Genomic DNA, 16,587 nt, shown 5'->3' with positions numbered 1-16,587 from the left:
CTCGGTCCCCACCCCCAGGAGCCATCCTCCACGCATGCTCCACTGCCTCCCACCCACCCCGGCACCCGCCATAAGCCGGTTATTGACAGACACTTTTTGAAGTCCCCCTTCCCTCCTCCACCCATCTGTACCTCCGTTGGCCAGAGCCTTGTGCTCATTTCACGCTGCGTTTCAGTCCCAGGAGAGGCAGTGGTGGCCAGACACCCTGAGCCACCCATTCATCACCCCCTCAATAGACACCCCTGCTAAGCCCTGCGGGGCCCCTCACAGGCGGCTGAATCACCCTGCTCAGCCCCGGGGTAGAGGGAACAAAGCAGGTTCACAGGGCCCTGCCTTGAGGCTACACAAGTCCGCTCCACACAAAGCACACGCGGAGGCTGCTCGGAATTTATTAAACACTAACCCTTTCGAATGGCTCTGAGAGAAAAGAGGGGTGCAGAACAGAAAGGGCTGAGCCGGGGGCAGGGGTCGGGGCTGGAAAGCTCCAGTAACTGCTTTAGAAATGTGGCGGAAAGGAGCATTTGCAGGTTTTCTAGATACTAGGCACCAAGCCAAGTGCTTCACCTGCAAGACCCCACTTGCTCCTCACCTCTCCGGTAATGTGAATCATTACCGCTCCACAGAGGAGGAGAGCCAGGCTCCGAGAGGGTGAGTGCTGGCTGGCTCTTACGCCTCACGTGGCCCCATGTGAGCTGTTATTAAATCCATCTTACAGGGGAGGAGACCTGGGCTTGGAGACCTGACTTGCAAAGTCACACGTTAAGTAGGTGGCAGAGAGAGGAGTGAACATGAGGTCAGTGTGACTCCAGAAGCAGTGTTCTCACTCCTTCTGTCCATGTGGTCCGGCAGACGGACCGGCCCAGGCCTAGAGGGAAGGATGCCTGGACCAGGACGTTGACTGGAGCCAGGGTCATTCACTGCCCCATCCTTCCTGTGCACTTCACCTGGGCTCCTGGCCCTGGTAGCTCTCTTGGGCCAGTTCTCTATCCTTGTGCTCAGAAGCAAGGCAACATGGAAGGAGGGTGGGCACAGGGTGCTGGAACATCAGGCATTGACTGAGTGTCTCTGAGACCAGGACTCGGGCCCTCTCACATTCCATCCAGGGCTAATGGGGATCCCTTGTTTGTCTTGATTCTGTCTGCTCTGGCAGGCAGAAGTCATCCCTTCTGTCATCCCTTCTGAAGCCTTAATAGACATTAAAATACATCTCCCTGTGGTTTTTTCAGAGGAGAGGGGAGGGGACACAGTGTAGCTCTTGGCTTGGCCTAGGGCTTCTAATGGGAATTCGATGTACGGTATTTGTCCAGGTGTCTTCCCTCTGTTTATCATGAAGATTGTTTATTAACCCACACGGAGGGCCTGAATCGGGTGAACAGAGCCAGAGAAGTTGAATCACCCAGCATTGCTGGGAAGTGTGTGCTGTTTCAGGGGGGTGGGGGGAGACGATCACTAATAATCTTCCTCAAGATTTGCCCTTTGAGAAAGGAATGTTTTTTGTCTTAGAAACTGGTGAACTGTAAATTTTATGCCTCCTGCTTGCCAGCAGTTAAGGCCAGGAACACCCCACGCCCTTCCTCTGCAGGGCAACTCAGGCCGCTCTTGTCATTGCAATTAGAATATTGTGCATTTCATAGCGAGACGACCCTGGGATGGGTATGTAGAGTCCGTTTTCTGTTATCTACTGAATGAGGGTCAACAGCATAAAAGGTGATCTCAAATGGTTGCTCCCTTACAAATCTTTCTCCTTGTCTTTGGATTTCTGTGTTTGCCTTTAGACTTAGTAAGGCTACATCTGATAGTAGGGAAATTCACCTGGCCAGTCGCTGGGAATGGATGGATGATCAAGTGCCAGCTTCCTTCTCAGATAAATACAGTGAACCGTTAAACCTCAGCAGTACTTCACTAGCCCTGTCTTCTGAACTGGCTGTGCAGCTCCGGCCCCGCTAACACCCAGGGGTGGAGGTGGGGCAGTGAGCTGTTTCTGTTTGAAAATGTTCCAGAGTTGAAGTCCAGATTGGCTTCAGATAATCCACAGTGGGGCTGCAAACGATTGAGAGTTGATTGCAAAAGTACATAATCAAAGGACATCACATTTTTACAAAGCAGAGGACATGTTCAAGTTGCTTTCATGCTAATAAAGAAAGATGGTGGTTTGGGGTGATACAGAGAGAGAATCTGTGAACCAGTCTCCCCCTCCCTGGCAGGGACAAGGCAGGGCAGGGTCCACTGCTCCCTGTTCTGAGAGCCCATTTTTCCTGGAGGGGTCCCGCTCTTCAGGATGATGGAGTGGTTCCAGTCCATGCCATCTGGGGAACCTGGGCCCGGGGAACTCTACTCTCTTTCTTAAAAACTTACTGGTTCTCCCTCCCTTCTGGTGACTTCCAGGATGACATGACTGACTCCCTGCGAGATTATACCAACCTGCCCGAGGCTGCCCCTTTGCTCACCATCCTGGACATGTCAGCCCGGGCCAAGTACGTGATGGACGTGGAAGAGATCACCCCTGCCATTGTGGAGGCCTTTGTGAATGACTTCCTAGCAGAAAAGCTCAAACCAGAGCCCATCTAGTGGAGCTCCAGCCTCATGAGACGTTATTTAAAACTCAGTCTTCCCCTCCTCCTCCTCCCCTTCCTTCCCTTCGCCCTTGGACTTTTCCAGCGTGTTCTGAATCACACAACTCAAGTGTCCAACCTCTCTGTGGTGCCTTGTTTTCTGCATTAAGTCCTCAGCTAGCACCTTAGGGTGCGCATCCTGTCAGCAGCAGCAGAACCCACCGTGTTTGGAGACTCTTGCTTGGGATTCACGGGGCTGGCGTAACCCAGCCAGAACTGGGACTGCATCAGTCAGTCACTAGCTCTTGGTGAAGTATCTGCCAAGGTGTTCTCCTGCCAAGTAAGCATGAAGGGACAGTGCACTGGGGCTCGGGCTCATGAGACAGCTCAGTGACACGTACATGCAGGTGGGGCAGGGAAAGGGCTGCGGCCTCCTTAGGCCTCGCTTAGAGTGCTGGTGAGAACATCCTTTCCTAGTGACTTAGTCTGTGTCGGTCTGAGGGAGAAACACCAGCTTGTCAGTCGGTTCTTGGGCAGGGGATCTCCAGCTCGCAAAGGAAGCTTGTGTTCTTTTCTGGTGAGAAAAAGAGTAGCTGCGGTGATGATTTATATAGTAATTGCTTACTTTTACTGAACTCCTACCATGTGACAGGAGCTTCTCATTCTTTCCTAATCTCTCTCTCTCCCTTGATCTTGACCTTCTCCAAGTTTCTTCTCATATGAACAGCACCTACTTTTGTGGAATTTTGTTGATAAATTCTCTCCCTTGGACATCTTCCCAAGAAGATGCGCTCGGCCCTGCCTTCTTAGAGGAGCACAGAGGAGCACCACCTCACCAGCGCAGACCTCTAACTCGGCTCAGCTCCGGGCCTGGGGCAGTGGGAGCTCTGCTGAGGTGCCTGTGCCCAACTTTGGTTACCTCTGTCATTCCCTCTTCAAAGCAGCACTAAAGAGAGAAAGAGAGACCAGAAGCCTAGCTTTTTGCTAAGAACCTGCAGAAAGAGCTGTGCCCTAGGGTGGGAAGGAGGGCGAGGACATGTCAACGAAGAGTAGGCCTTGCATCCACTTTGCTAGGCTCAGGTAGGTCAGCTCCTTATTTGGGTTGAACTGACCACAAAAAGGAAAATAACAACAGCTGTGTACTTACAATTTGGGATGGAGGGCTTCGGCCTAGAGATTCGCAGGGTTTTAGCCTATCTCAATCAGGTGTCATGGAATTTAAAACAATCCCAGGCCTTACCCTTGGCTCCACTCACAGCACTCTGCCAGTCAAGACCACTTATTTGGAAAACCCAGCCCCGCAATTAGCTGTCAACACCGTTGCTCCTTGCTGAATTGGATTGTTGATTTGTAGTTCAGAGGTACAACAGTAGTTGGTAATTAGACTGTTACTTGATGTCACCAGCCTGAAATGCAATCAATCACCTAGTAAGAAATAAAGCAGGCATCTCTGGACGTTATCAACCACTTGGCCTTTCCTGTCCTTCATAACAAAAATCTTTTTGCTTGTGGTGCTGTGCTCTCTTGGGGGGTGGGCAGTGGGGAGTGGGACATGTGAGCTTCTCTTGACTTTCACTGGATACCTGGTAGCTATGTTTCAGAATTTTCAAGAACGCCCAGACCTAACATGGACACCTGTCAAAGCCTCCAGACGCCGGGATGCTCTAGAGGCAGACCCTTGCTGGAGCTCTGGGTGCCATCTCTTCTGGTCTGACTTGCCCTTGTGGGGTGGATTCTCAGATCACAGACATCTTTGTGGACACTCGTGCTCATTTCCTTCCTTACTGGGGAGCAAGTGCTCTGAAGCCTGAAGCCAGCTGGAGAAACACAAGGAACCATGCACAGGTTCACTATTGCCCTGTGAAGAATGGGGCAGTAGTTGGAGACCCACAAACCTAGCTCCATCCTTGGACTGGGGGGCTTCTTTGGGAACCCTACCAGTGTCTCCCTTTGGGGGGTGGCGTGGGTGGGGAGGCAAGGTCACCCTCGTTTGGAAGATGGGCAAGATTTCTGTCAGTGCCCTCTGTTGTGATGGCCTTGGAGGAAAGGTGGTTTCTCTCAGCAGCTACCTATCTTCTGGGCCAGAAGGAACCAAGTCCCGTGAGGAGTCACTCCAAGTCACTGCAGCAGAAAAATGAGGTCATCTGTGATCCTTCTAGGACCCGTACAGGACTGACTGCACTACCTGCCACTAAGTCAACTGGAGACGAGCCAGAATTCGTCTTTTAGAGTGGGTGTGTGGGTTGAGTGGGGAGGTTTACTAAAAAGGTGCTTTAGGTCTACATAGTGGCAACTTAACGGGGGGGGGGGGGGGGGTGACGACACTGTGGGAGGATCCTTTGCCAGTGCAAAATCCCTGTCTCCACAGCATGAGATCTTAAGGGTTATCAATGCAGACAAAGTGGGTGGTTTCTTAATTTCCACTAAGCAGCTCCAAAATACCTTAAAATTCCTGTTGCTAATTGGAAGCAGGTTAAAACACCAGCTGTGACACATTCAAGGGCTTCCGCCAGCAGCAAGGGAAACCATGCCCTGCAGGATGAGGCAGGACGGTGGCTGTAAAAATGCCACCCTGTGGTTCCAGATTTGTGTTCACCACAATGGTTTCCAGATCCAATTCCACCCATTTTACAAGAAATGTGGGATTTTTTACCTGTCCCCAACAATAAAGATCTGCTTAAGAAAAAGGGTGTGTGTTCGGGATTGGTATTACAGTGGCAGCTGCAAGTGCCAGAGGGCGACTGAAAACCAGCTTCCTCTCCAGGATGAGGTGGCCTACTGCCATCCCTCCCACCAAGTGTCCTTGAAATCAATGGGAGCCAGCACTGCTTTTTTGGCATCAGCCAAGGTTCAATTGGTAATTTTCAGCCAGACTTTGTTTTTTCCTGTTGCCTAATTAGAGACAATCAGAAGTTGTTCTCTCCTGCTGCCTTGTTCCAGCACAACAAACTGAATTCTGCAATACTGTAAAGCCAGGGCAGGATAGGGTCCAGGAACAGATCAACTGGATCTAATATGGTGTCACACTGTCACCTTAGGGAGAACACCACACGCGTGTGTGCGTGGACACGTGTGGACACGCTGTACACTTGAAACTGTAGTGGGAGTGTCTGGTCCAGGCCCCTCTAGTCACGCAGGCGCGGCGTGCACGCATTCTGTTCACTGTCGCTTCCCCTGGCCAGCCTGGGCAGCCCCATGCTTGCCCCGTAGGACCTGAACACGACTGCTTTCCAGATTGTGGGGCGGTTCAGCAGCGCCCTCTGCAGCTTCTCTCGGGTGCTGCTCTGAGCTGAGGACCAACCCAGAGGACGGGAGCTCAGGAGGCTCTTTCAAGTTGGCCCTCAAGCAGCTGTGCTGAAGTGAGCACTTAGCCTACATCCCTCTGCTGATACCAAAGGGACCACAGGGACAGGAGCACCCCCTGCTTTCCTCCAAGCAGGCTGCTCAAGGGAAAATTCTTTGGGGACGAATGGTGCTAATGCTGCATGTGCAAAGGGTGAAATATTTTCCAGGAAAAAAACGCCTTCTATGTAGGAAAATATGACAATAGGATGTTCTAGGTACACTGTACATGTGAAAGCATGAAGTAAATATGCTTCGTTTTTAAGGCATTAAGTATGTCTCACCCCCTTGGCGTCTTGGAAAACTTCCTAAGCCAGGAAATGTGTTTAGAGTTGGGTAGGACTTGTTCTGAGGGACTGCTGGATTTCCATTAAATAATGTGCCAACTTACGAAAGCCTCTGTCCCCAGGCCTATAGGCCAGTGAGCCAGCCTCAAGTCTGGATTCCTGGGTGCTCAGGCCCACACAGGCTAGAACTAGGATACAGGAGGGAGGCATGATCTTAGGACCCAGGGCCAAAAAAATAAATCTGCTTTGGACATCAGAGGATATGGGAGTATCCAACCAATCCAGAGCCCCTCTGCTGGCTTGTGGTCAGTATGTGCCCTCAATTCCATCACAGGTGCAAGGGAGGCTGGGAGGCCAGACCCTGCTGCAGCCATGTCTCCTCTTCAACCTTTGTTCCTTTCTTGCATTTTGAGGAAGCAGCAGCGTTGGTGATGGCCCTCTCCAACTATGAGGCTTCAACTGAAAAAAGCAGCTCTTCCCTACAAAACAAATGTAATAAGAACAGAACTGATACCATCTGTAATGTATTCTGATTTGTCAGTCATACCTGACCTTTGAGCATCAGCCCTGGCTTCCTGAGGCTTTCAGCAAGGACTCATCCTGCAGCTGCTATCTCAGCTGCTCCAATGGAAGGTGGTTGCCTAGTTCAGAGACTAAGTCACCCAGAGCAATAAGTCAGCTCATCCATTAAGTTGGCTTCTAGCTTATTACCTTTGTGCATTCATTGATGAAAATCGAGAAAATATGATTATGATCTTGGAGTTTAAAGGTGTCTACATGAGTGTTTCCTTTAAAAAAAAACATTTTAAAAGGTGAGCCAATCAGGTCTGCTCCTGCAGGAGGGCAGATGTGGCCTGGCCAAGAGTGGAGCTCTGGGCCTGCAAGGCAGCTGCTGGTTTTTAGCACTAGCCCCAGAACCTGGGTGAAGTGCTGTTTCTGGGGTCTTTGTGTGGCAGAATGACAGAAGTGGAGCTAAAATCAGCTCAGCTTGGATGGAGGTGACATCTGGTGTTGCTATTAACTCGGAGGCAAGTGGTAGAAGGTCCCTGGTGAAACTGGTGGAAAACAGTCCCCAGAGGTCTGTTTATCCTCTGGGCCTTAATGACTGCAATTCTAACCAGGAGCCAGCAGCTGTGACTGGGGGAAGGGGAGGTTTCAGCTCCTCCAGCCCTTAAGCTCCAAGCCAAGGACGAGGCAGTGAGTTCTCAGCGTGGGTTCCAGGTCCATGGGGACATCAGCATTTGCCCAGAGATGCTTTTCCAGAGGCTCCATTCAAAGGGAAATGTGCTAATTTTTCCTGCTGCAGCCACTTCCCATTTATGTCCATTTTCTTAGTTTTCGGTCCAATATCCTCCTATACCTTACATTCTGCCGAAAGAATGAGTGACAATGTGGAGGGGTCTCCAGCTTCAGCACGTCTGAGCACAAATGGCTTGTAAAATGCCCTCTGCGGTGGAGGGAGATGTGACTCCATCCTCTTTTTCAACAACTTAAATCCAGGAGAAATCCTCACCCTCCCTTCCGAGTTGGGAGTGGTTTTGAGGCGTGGCTGCCGCCTTGTGGCAGAAATCTTATTACAGCTACACTCAACACAAAGGCAAGGGCCAGCCTGGCCAACCTTCTGAAAGCTTCTCTTTCAGCCAAGTGGTGTTTTGCTTGTCATATACTTCTCAGTTTTTATTCCTATTTCCTGGGGAAATGGTGACAGAACAAATGTTGGCCTCAAAATTGAGAAGAATTCAAGATAGTGATTTTCCAATATCACTCATCATACAAGAACTTCACCACCACTTGCTTCCCCTGTAGTCTTCAAGAAAGGAAAATCTGCCCTCCCCTCTGCTAAATTATACCCACAAAAATACAAAAGGAACTCACAAGGCATGGTATATAAGCCATTAACTATAAAGTCAATGGGATGTAAATTTCTTTTTCTTCTTACACTCAGGATGACAAAATAGGCTTAGAATTACTGGCCAGGTATACTGTTTTGCATTGCTTTGTTTTTCTAAAACAGGGACAAAGTATAGGGTTTGTTATTCTTTCACTGATTTTTATTTTGTAACAAAAATCAGCAGGAACAATAACCTAGGGACAAAAATCCCAGGAGATTGGTTTCATGCTGGAAAAGCACAAGCTTCCTTTTAGTAACTTGTTTCTTTAGCACTTCTCCAAGGTGTTGAGAGACTGAATGTCAATAGACTCGAGTGGTACAGTTCTCTGCGCTGCCTCCCAGATTTAGCCAGCTGGTGTGACACACATTATGGCTCTGTGAAGCTGGTGGACTAGGCCGCAGCCTACGTGGGCTCTTCTACTTTCTAAAAGCTGACACGAGGTGGAAGGTCTCAAGAACATGGGCCACTTGCTTCAGACATTTGTGCAGGACCCTGGGCAGGCCCAGACCAGAGTGGGGCACCAGAGCAGCTGTTCTGGCCGATCAGCCTAGGACAGCATAGCCAACCAAAGAGATTGTTCCTGCAAAAACCTCTCCCCTCAAACATGTCAAAGCAATCCCTGCCACTTGGGGCATGAGTCATGCTTGATCTTCTGGTTCTCTCTCGAGAATGTTTTACTAGGGAGCTGGGGAAGCCAAGGGGAAATGAAGGAGGGCCATGGTTTCTCTTGGGCATGCTGGCAACTCACTGGATCTCCCTGGAATGAGCAGCTGAAGCGCTCCCAAGGAATCCCAACCACTCCAGGAGCCGCTGTACAGAAAGGATGTGGTAGAACTGCGGGCGTCACTGTCCTCAACTCCAGCCAAACTCTGGTTACAAAAGCTCTGCTTGAACTAAGTCCCTTACTCCAGTCCCACCCACCTCCTTCCCACAGTGACTTACAAACACAGTGACGACCATCTGCACTTGTCCTCATGTCCCTGGCTACATCCCGGCTGGCACCTGGTGAGTTAGGATCCAGCCTGCCCTGGTCCCCTGGGGGTTCAAGAGAAGAACAGGGTCTTGCTGCAGTGTTAGGGGTCCAAGGGCCCCAAGCTCTCACCCTCAGAACCTCAGCCTCTCTCCCTTGCAGGAGCCCTCTATTCACACAGCATCAAGAACACTGGCATTTTCCTAAACAACTCTCTTCCTCTATGCAGGAGGAGCAAATAATGTAAATAAGTAACTCAAGTCATTACCTTTAACCAAAAGTGTTATTTAAAGCAGGACTAGGGCCGGCCCCGTGGCTTAGCGGTTGGGTGCGCGCGCTCCGCTGCTGGCGGCCTGGGTTCGGATCCCGGGTGTGCACCGACACACCACTTCTCTGGCCATGCTGAGGCCGTGTCCCACATACAGCAACTAGAAGGGTGTGCAGCTATGACATACAACTATCTATTGGGGCTTTGGGGGAAAATAAATAAATAAAAATTAAAAAAAAAAAAATTAAAGCAGGACTAACAGCAGGAAGGTAGTGAAAAGGGTACAGCCTTCCCGACAGATACAGAGTTAAGCTGAAGATTTTAAAACTGTTTCCTCCTTTTCCGAACAGAGTCCTCAAAAAGTTATCTGCAGAGGCGCTAAGAAGGTATACCACCACCTAATGAGTTAAGCTATTTCTACCAGCTGTTTCACCAGAAATGGAGAAAAAAATCATGTTATATATAAACAGAAGCTATTTAAGTCAAGGCCTGAACGAACAATTGCAGAGACTGACAGAGGCAAGCTGAAAGAACAGCTAGTTACTGAATGCCATCGCCTGTAGCCTTTAGCTTCCTGAGTCATTAATCTCTTAGCAACATCTTCATCACCAGGCCAAAGACGAAAAGACAGGCATTGAGACCCACTGAGCACACTGAAATAAAACTTTTTGGTGTAATCTGCTGGTCTGCACTTCACAGGAGTTTATTTTCCACTGACCAATGATCAGAAACGAGTGACTGCGCCTGGCCTATACCCAGTGCTTGATGACTGCAAAACACCCACCAGCTAGTGGAGGGAATGGTCTTCCCTGCCCAAGATGATGCCTTCAGGAACCTTCTGGGCACAAAAATCTCCATGGTGGACAACTTTTAAAAACAGAGAGAGAGAGCCACGTGGATCATCTATTTATGTTGTCACACACATAAAATATACATATATAAATAAATTTAAAAATTGGTGGGGAGATAGGAGATCTCAGAATTTTGACCTTTGTTATTTTTGAAGATAAGCAGAAATTCATGGAAATTCTTATTTTTCCAATAACCATATAATAGCATCACGCCTACCTCCTACCTCCTGAATATGGCCTGGGAAGCCAGTTACCACCTCTGCCAGCCTCCTAACAATGTAGGAGGAGCTGGAGACAACCTCAAACCGAGGACTGCCTGCCACGTCCCCTCTCAGTGGTAACTCCTGTCCCTGCTCCAGTGTTCTCCCCTTACCCGCAGTTGTCTTTTCCCTTCAAAGAGCAGAATGCTTGCAGCCATGGCCGAGTTTAGGCTGTCCACACCAGGCACAACAGGGATCAGCAGCCTCTTGCCTCCAGTGTTCTCGGCCAACTGCAGGGACTCCAGGCTCACGCCGTGGGTCTCCCCACCTATCACCACAGCTGCCGGTGCCTCTGTCCAGTCCAAATCATAACTCTGGACCTCAAGTTCAGGGAGCCAGCCGTTACTGGCTTCAGTTTCTAGATCCACCTCCTCCTCATACTTGTGACCCTTCAAGAGCTGTCGGTCACATACCCAGCCATGGTCACTGGCTTTATCAGACCTTCGGGCCTGGGCATAAAGACCACAGTTGTCAGCTACATAGACCCGGGTGTCAGTGGGCAGGTAGTTGGGCACTGTTTCCCAGTCCAGATTGTTGATGATGGGCACCTGGAAATGTGCACCCATACCTGCCCGCAGCACTTTGGGCTCCCAGGCATCCACACAGCCTAGAAAATAAAAGACAGGATCCAATTAAGATTACAAACCTTCCCAGATGAGGGGACTTCAGAGTAAATCAGATTAATTCTGGATCAGGAGATAAAACAAACAATGTCCTATTGTAACCTTCTTGGTAGCTGGGACCTCTGCCTCCCCAATTACGGCAGTGTCCAGCGAAGGGACTATAAGATTAATTCCTGCTAGTGCTGAAACAAATTTTATCCCTCCCTTCAACATTTACCATACACATATGCCAGACACTGTATGGGAGATGCAAAGAACATTAAAGTCCCTAACCTCGAGGAGCTCGTAGTATAGTGGGCAATGTTGTTGGGACAATATTTAAACAAATGACTATAATATCAGTAATAATTCATGTAAAAGAAGCATGAAGAGGGTAATAGAAACTCTTGTACAAAGCACAGCTATCAGGAGAAACATCCTAGAGAACATGACACTGAACTGGATCCTGAAGGACCGGAGGATCTTGTCAGAGAAAGGCCCAGGCAGAGGACAAAGTTACAGAAGGGGAAGAGTGCCACAGGAACTGTAAGTAAGGTGATCAGACACATTAACGGAGGGGGCTGTGATGAGAGTTGAGACGGGAGGCAGGCAAGGACCAATTTAAAAGAGGCTGGGTATGCCAAGCTGAGTTGTTTAGGATTTTATCCCAGAAGACAATATAATGCCATTGAAGGATTTTAAGCCAAGTAGTGACAGAATCTGGTTTACGTTTTTAAAAGACCCATTTGGCTTCAACGTTGAATTTGGATTGGAGCAGGGAAGATGCTAGAGATGGGGAAATGAGACGGGAGGCAATTACAATAATCCAGGGAGAACCAAGGGAACAGCCTTGTCACTCACACACAGCTTCTCTCACACTGTAGTAAGAAGGCTAAAAGAACTATTCTTTTACATACAGTTACATGCTAAGCCCAACCACTTCTATGTGCTGGCAGATACTTGGCCTTTCCCAGGACCACAGGCTGGGAGGGACAGCAGGACCAGGGGACCACATATCTACCACCCTCCCCTGACTTGTTAGCATGAGTCTCCTCATTACAAGTTATTTAAAAAATTAATCTGTCAAACTTCAGGGTAAATTAAGTAGGCAAACCAAATTTAAAAAGAAAAATTAGACACAGAGTATGTAACAATGCCCACAAGTATCCCCAACCACAGGCTTTCCCAATCACTGCAGGGAACTAGAGATGGGAATTGGGCTGTATGCCAAGAGGCTGGGGGCGAGGGAGTAAGGGAAAAGATGAGATTTCTCCCTCATCCTCATGTCCTTGATACTGGGCACCACACCCAGGGTTCCCTACTCTTTCCCTCCCTCTTACACACCAGCCACCAGCATCAATGTGGGAACCACACTGATCTATAGGTACACTTCCAAAACCACAATTGCTCTTAGAGCTCTTGACAACAGGGCGGGTAAGCGGGGTATGGATGATGGAACCCCAGCATCTAGCTCTCACACCGGCAGAGAAATGCACTCCAACAAGTTGTGACTGGGAGGAAGAGCTGAAAGGAGCAATTTAGGCAAGTCTCAGCAATGGGTGCCACTATCAGTTTACACGGAATGGCAGCTTGAGTGTTTCTGATGAATGATCCTCTCCCTCCCACCCTCCCACAAGCTGTAATAGGCATTTTAGGCATGTCCCCACTGTTAGGCAAGTCTGTTTAGAACCAAGCCTACTAATCCCCATTTCTGATGAGAGGAGACAGAAATGTAATGAGGCTAATTTGTGTGTGTGGGGTGTTTGACCCATCCTGAGGCCTAGGGAAATGTATCATGATTTCCTAATCACACTCTGTTGACAGACATCGTTCCTTTCATAGGATTCAGAATGTCAAGAGATACAACGGTCTCATATGCCCAACAATTTGGGAACTCAAGATCTTTAAATAAAGGACTTGAAACCAAACGTTAAAGCTGGCATCTATTTCTTTCCCTGATTGATTTTAAGTTGTTTCTTTAATAATCTAGCAGGTGTCAAAATAATTTTAAAAGATAATCAACATTTGCTGAATTACTTACTGTGTGCTAGGCACAGTGCTAAGTACTTTATGTGCATCATCTCACTTAATCCGCAAAGTGACCCTACCAGGTAGATTCTGTCATGCCCACTTTACAGATGAGGAAACTGACACTCAGAATATTGCTCATGGACATATAGCTAATATGGGGCAGATACAAGATTCAAATCCACGCATGACTGTCCATTAGGCCAGCTCACTTACAAACGGCCACTCAATCCACCCAGTAACAGGTGCTCTTACCCTTGGTGAGTAATACTTTGCTGCAGCCTGCCCCAGCAGCAGATCTCAGAATCGTCCCCAGGTTCCCAGGGTCACGGAGATTGTCACAAATCAACAATAAGGGCAGTGAATGGCGAAGCTGAGTCTCTGGGTATGTCATCTTAACATGGTCAGGTTTGGCAAAAATCCCTGAGGAAACAAAACAGGCGGTTCACCTGTCTGATGTGGGCATGGGGAATAATTTGACTTTTCACTTATTTGTCATTATTTCTATATTCTTAATTACATAAGTAACACATGAATACATTCTGACTGAAAAAATTCAAACATCAAGTCCTACCAGTGACACCCCCCATAACTGTTTTCGACGTTGGAATGTATCCTTTCAGGACCTGCTCATGCATCTACCCACATATATGAACATCTACCCATATACAGGTGCTTTTTTCTTTTATCTTAAAAAATCATACTCTATGTATTATTCTGTAATCAACTTATTTAACTCTATAACACAAGACATCTTGGAGAACTTACCAAGTCAGTACATTCAGAGCTACTTACTCTTTTAACAGTCGCACGTTATTTTGTAACATGAATGTACCATGTTTATTTAGCTCTTCTCCAACTGACTGACATTTAGATTATTTTCAGTTTTCCCCTATTATAAACAGCCTTGCAATGAACATCCCTGTATGACTCTTTGTGCATATGTCCACATATTTCCCTAGGAAAAACACCTATAAGTGAAATGGATAAATGGAGTGTGGCGCTCTTAATGTTAATAGATACTGTCAAATTGTCCTTCTCACAGGCTATTCCAGTTTATTCACACCAAGAACACATAAATACCTGCACCTAACCCATCAATGAAGGCAATGGAATAGTATCAGGCAACTGTGTGCTGTAAAAATATCCTGCACTTAAGAGTCACAGATAGCGACAAGACCATTCAGTGGAGCAGGGGACCTTAGAAGTCCTTTAATTTCTACTTGAACGGCTGTAGATAAGAACTCTACATCTAGAGGCCCCACTTATTACTGGATTTTAGAGATGTGCCTGAAGTCTGACAGCTAGTGCTAGATCTTAACTACTACTCCCTTTACCCCCCTCCTCAAATCTGAAATAAAACATGATAAGGATAAGCTAAATAATATATATATATATTTTTTAAAGATTTTATTTATTTATTTTTCCCCCCCAAAGCCCCAGTAGATAGTTGTATGTCACAGCTGCACATCCTTCTAGTCGCTGCATGTGGGACGCAGCCTCAGCCTGGCCGGAGAAGTGGTGCGTTGGTGCGCACCCGGGATCCGAACCCGGGCTGCCAGCAGCGGAGCGCGCGCACCCAACCGCTAAGCCACGGGGCCAGCCCAATAATATATATATTTAAAAGCCATGAAATAATGAAAGCAGTCATAATGACGAAGGGGGCTACAGACGTCCAGGCTACTGTTAGCACACGTGCCCAAAGTGGCAAGCATGGTAAAATGAGTGATACTTTCACTGTAGCACGGAGTAGCCATTAGAGGTGTAGCTAATGGGAGTACAGTTACTCAGAGTGAGTGGAAGACTTTAGTAGTCCAAGTCCCCATCCTAGCGGAGAATTCTGAGTGCAGAAGCACAGATCTCTGTGACTTGCTGGGTTATAGAAACAACAGATGGTCCCCAGAACTTCCTTTCCCAACTAACAGCCACACCGTGAGCCCACTACAGGGAATACACAAGCACAACTGGTGTGAGGCGCCCTGGCTAAACTTTAGAATCTTGAAGATAACTCCCCCTGGCCCAATTGTCCCTTACTGTCCAAGAGAAACCTCTACACTTAGTGCCATTCAATCCTCAGATCTTAAATATAACTACAACGTCAAAAGGTATACAGAATTTAGTCTTTCCAGATTTAGAAAAAAGACTTTCCAAGTGTTAATAGACATCACAGTCTATTAGAATCTCAAGTTAGATTCAACCAAATAAAGACAAGGTTTCCTGTTCAATGGGCTAAACAGGGCAATAACTTGCAGCTTACTGCTCAGATCTGCTTCTAGAAGGAGGAGGTGAATGACAGACAGATATCACCACACTTGCAGAGGTTTTGTGGAAATGGAGGGCTAAATCTTTTGGTATACATTTTCTTCATTTTTAGTTGGACATTAAAGGTCCAAAAAGTGACCTAAAAAAATATAAGGTTTGAGGAACAGTAGTTATTCCTAGAGACTATAAAGAGTCATAATACAAATGATAACAAAACACTGGCTTGGGTTTCCACTGAAAATACTATAAGATGCACAGATTTGAGAACTGTATTTTTTCTGTGTCTTAAGAAAGCTTTAGGCAATAACATTTTGAATTTGGTTTAAATAAAATTTGGTGCCCTAAGACAGGTATGAATAAATCTTAGGTCTCTACTACGAGTGACATACTGTATAACCACTGACCCATTATTCCTTGTGGTGTTACTAGGTCGGACCAATCCTTGATGTCCTCAAATTTCACCTTAATGAGGCTGACACCTTTCAGCTTATCAACGGGCAGCTCCTTTATGTAGTCCAGACGGCTAAAGAAGAAAACTTTTGGCACAGCACCAGCCTTGAGAGCGTCTGCAATCAGCCTGCGACCTTCCAGCAGGATCTTCCCTTGCTTTTCCCGAAATGGCCTGGACTTAACTATTGTCATCACACTGCTGCGGGTGGAAACAAAAAGATGGGTAATTACCAACATCCCTGTTACGGAAACACACCTAGTTCTAACAGACATGAAGAGCTTCAGAGAGACAGAAACAAACGAATTGCAAGGAAGACACTTGGACCCTCCGTGCATAATGAAAACCATTGGGTTGTACTGGAAGAAGTCCTCCAACAGGAGGAAAGAGGTTAAGGTCCCGCAGTGAGGCGGGAAGAGAAACGGGAATACTCGACAAGCCTCAGAAACACATCACCTCAGCCTTTTATCCCCCGGTAAAGCCTTATCATAGCGAAGCCCGGACTCTTCCCAGGTGCTGGGCGTCTGGGATGGGGGCACCTGAAGCGGCTGCTTCAGTCGCTGCTCGTGGGGACCGGCCTCAGCCGCCGCCTTCCGGGGCTGCTTCCCAGGACCGGGCTTCCGTTCCACCACATGTCCGGATGGGAACACCACTTTCACGGGGCTCCGCCGCAGCGCCCGCACCCAGCGCCGCGGGTTCAGGTCCCAAGTCTGAACCATCGGCAGCAACGGTCGCGTAACCCACCCCATGCGCTTAACTAGCGCCGCCATTTTTCTCGGCGCCGTGGGCTACGTCACGAAAGCGTGCCGGCGGCGACCAGTGACG

At 48.0% G+C, this 16,587-nt stretch overlaps 2 protein-coding genes across 5 annotated transcripts in view; one reads left to right on the top strand and one right to left on the bottom strand.

The window, feature by feature from the left end:
* The window catches only part of NXN (nucleoredoxin), a 145,151-nt gene extending 141,132 nt beyond the window's left edge, over positions 1 to 4,019 (top strand). The window contains exon 8 of the mRNA XM_014789723.2: positions 2,386 to 4,019. Within this exon, the coding sequence (XP_014645209.2) occupies positions 2,386 to 2,568 (183 nt within the window). The 3' untranslated portion in view covers positions 2,569 to 4,019. The remainder of the gene's footprint in view (positions 1 to 2,385) is intronic.
* The window catches only part of MRM3 (mitochondrial rRNA methyltransferase 3), a 31,515-nt gene extending 14,968 nt beyond the window's left edge, over positions 1 to 16,547 (bottom strand). Inside the window, exons 1-6 of one of the 4 annotated variants that reach the window (XM_087440680.1) lie at positions 16,219 to 16,547; positions 15,719 to 15,963; positions 13,308 to 13,475; positions 10,536 to 11,029; positions 9,016 to 9,108; positions 376 to 6,660 (exon numbers count right to left, since the gene is read on the bottom strand). In XM_087440680.1, the coding sequence (XP_087296806.1) occupies positions 9,058 to 9,108; positions 10,536 to 11,029; positions 13,308 to 13,475; positions 15,719 to 15,963; positions 16,219 to 16,532 (1,272 nt within the window). In that variant the 5' untranslated portion in view covers positions 16,533 to 16,547 and the 3' untranslated portion in view covers positions 376 to 6,660; positions 9,016 to 9,057. Of the gene's footprint in view, positions 1 to 375; positions 6,661 to 9,015; positions 9,109 to 10,202; positions 11,030 to 13,307; positions 13,476 to 15,718; positions 15,964 to 16,218 lie in introns of those variants that run through there. The other 3 variants (XM_087440681.1, XM_087440682.1, XM_004433333.3) reach the window with 3 other exon arrangements.
* Between the last annotated feature and the right edge of the window lie 40 nt (positions 16,548 to 16,587).

This window comes from Ceratotherium simum, chromosome 16 (genome assembly GCF_057802395.1).
Source record: "Ceratotherium simum simum isolate JZ-2026a chromosome 16, ASM5780239v1, whole genome shotgun sequence".
NCBI lineage: Eukaryota > Metazoa > Chordata > Mammalia > Perissodactyla > Rhinocerotidae > Ceratotherium > Ceratotherium simum.
This window is presented reverse-complemented; position numbering and strand designations above follow the sequence as displayed.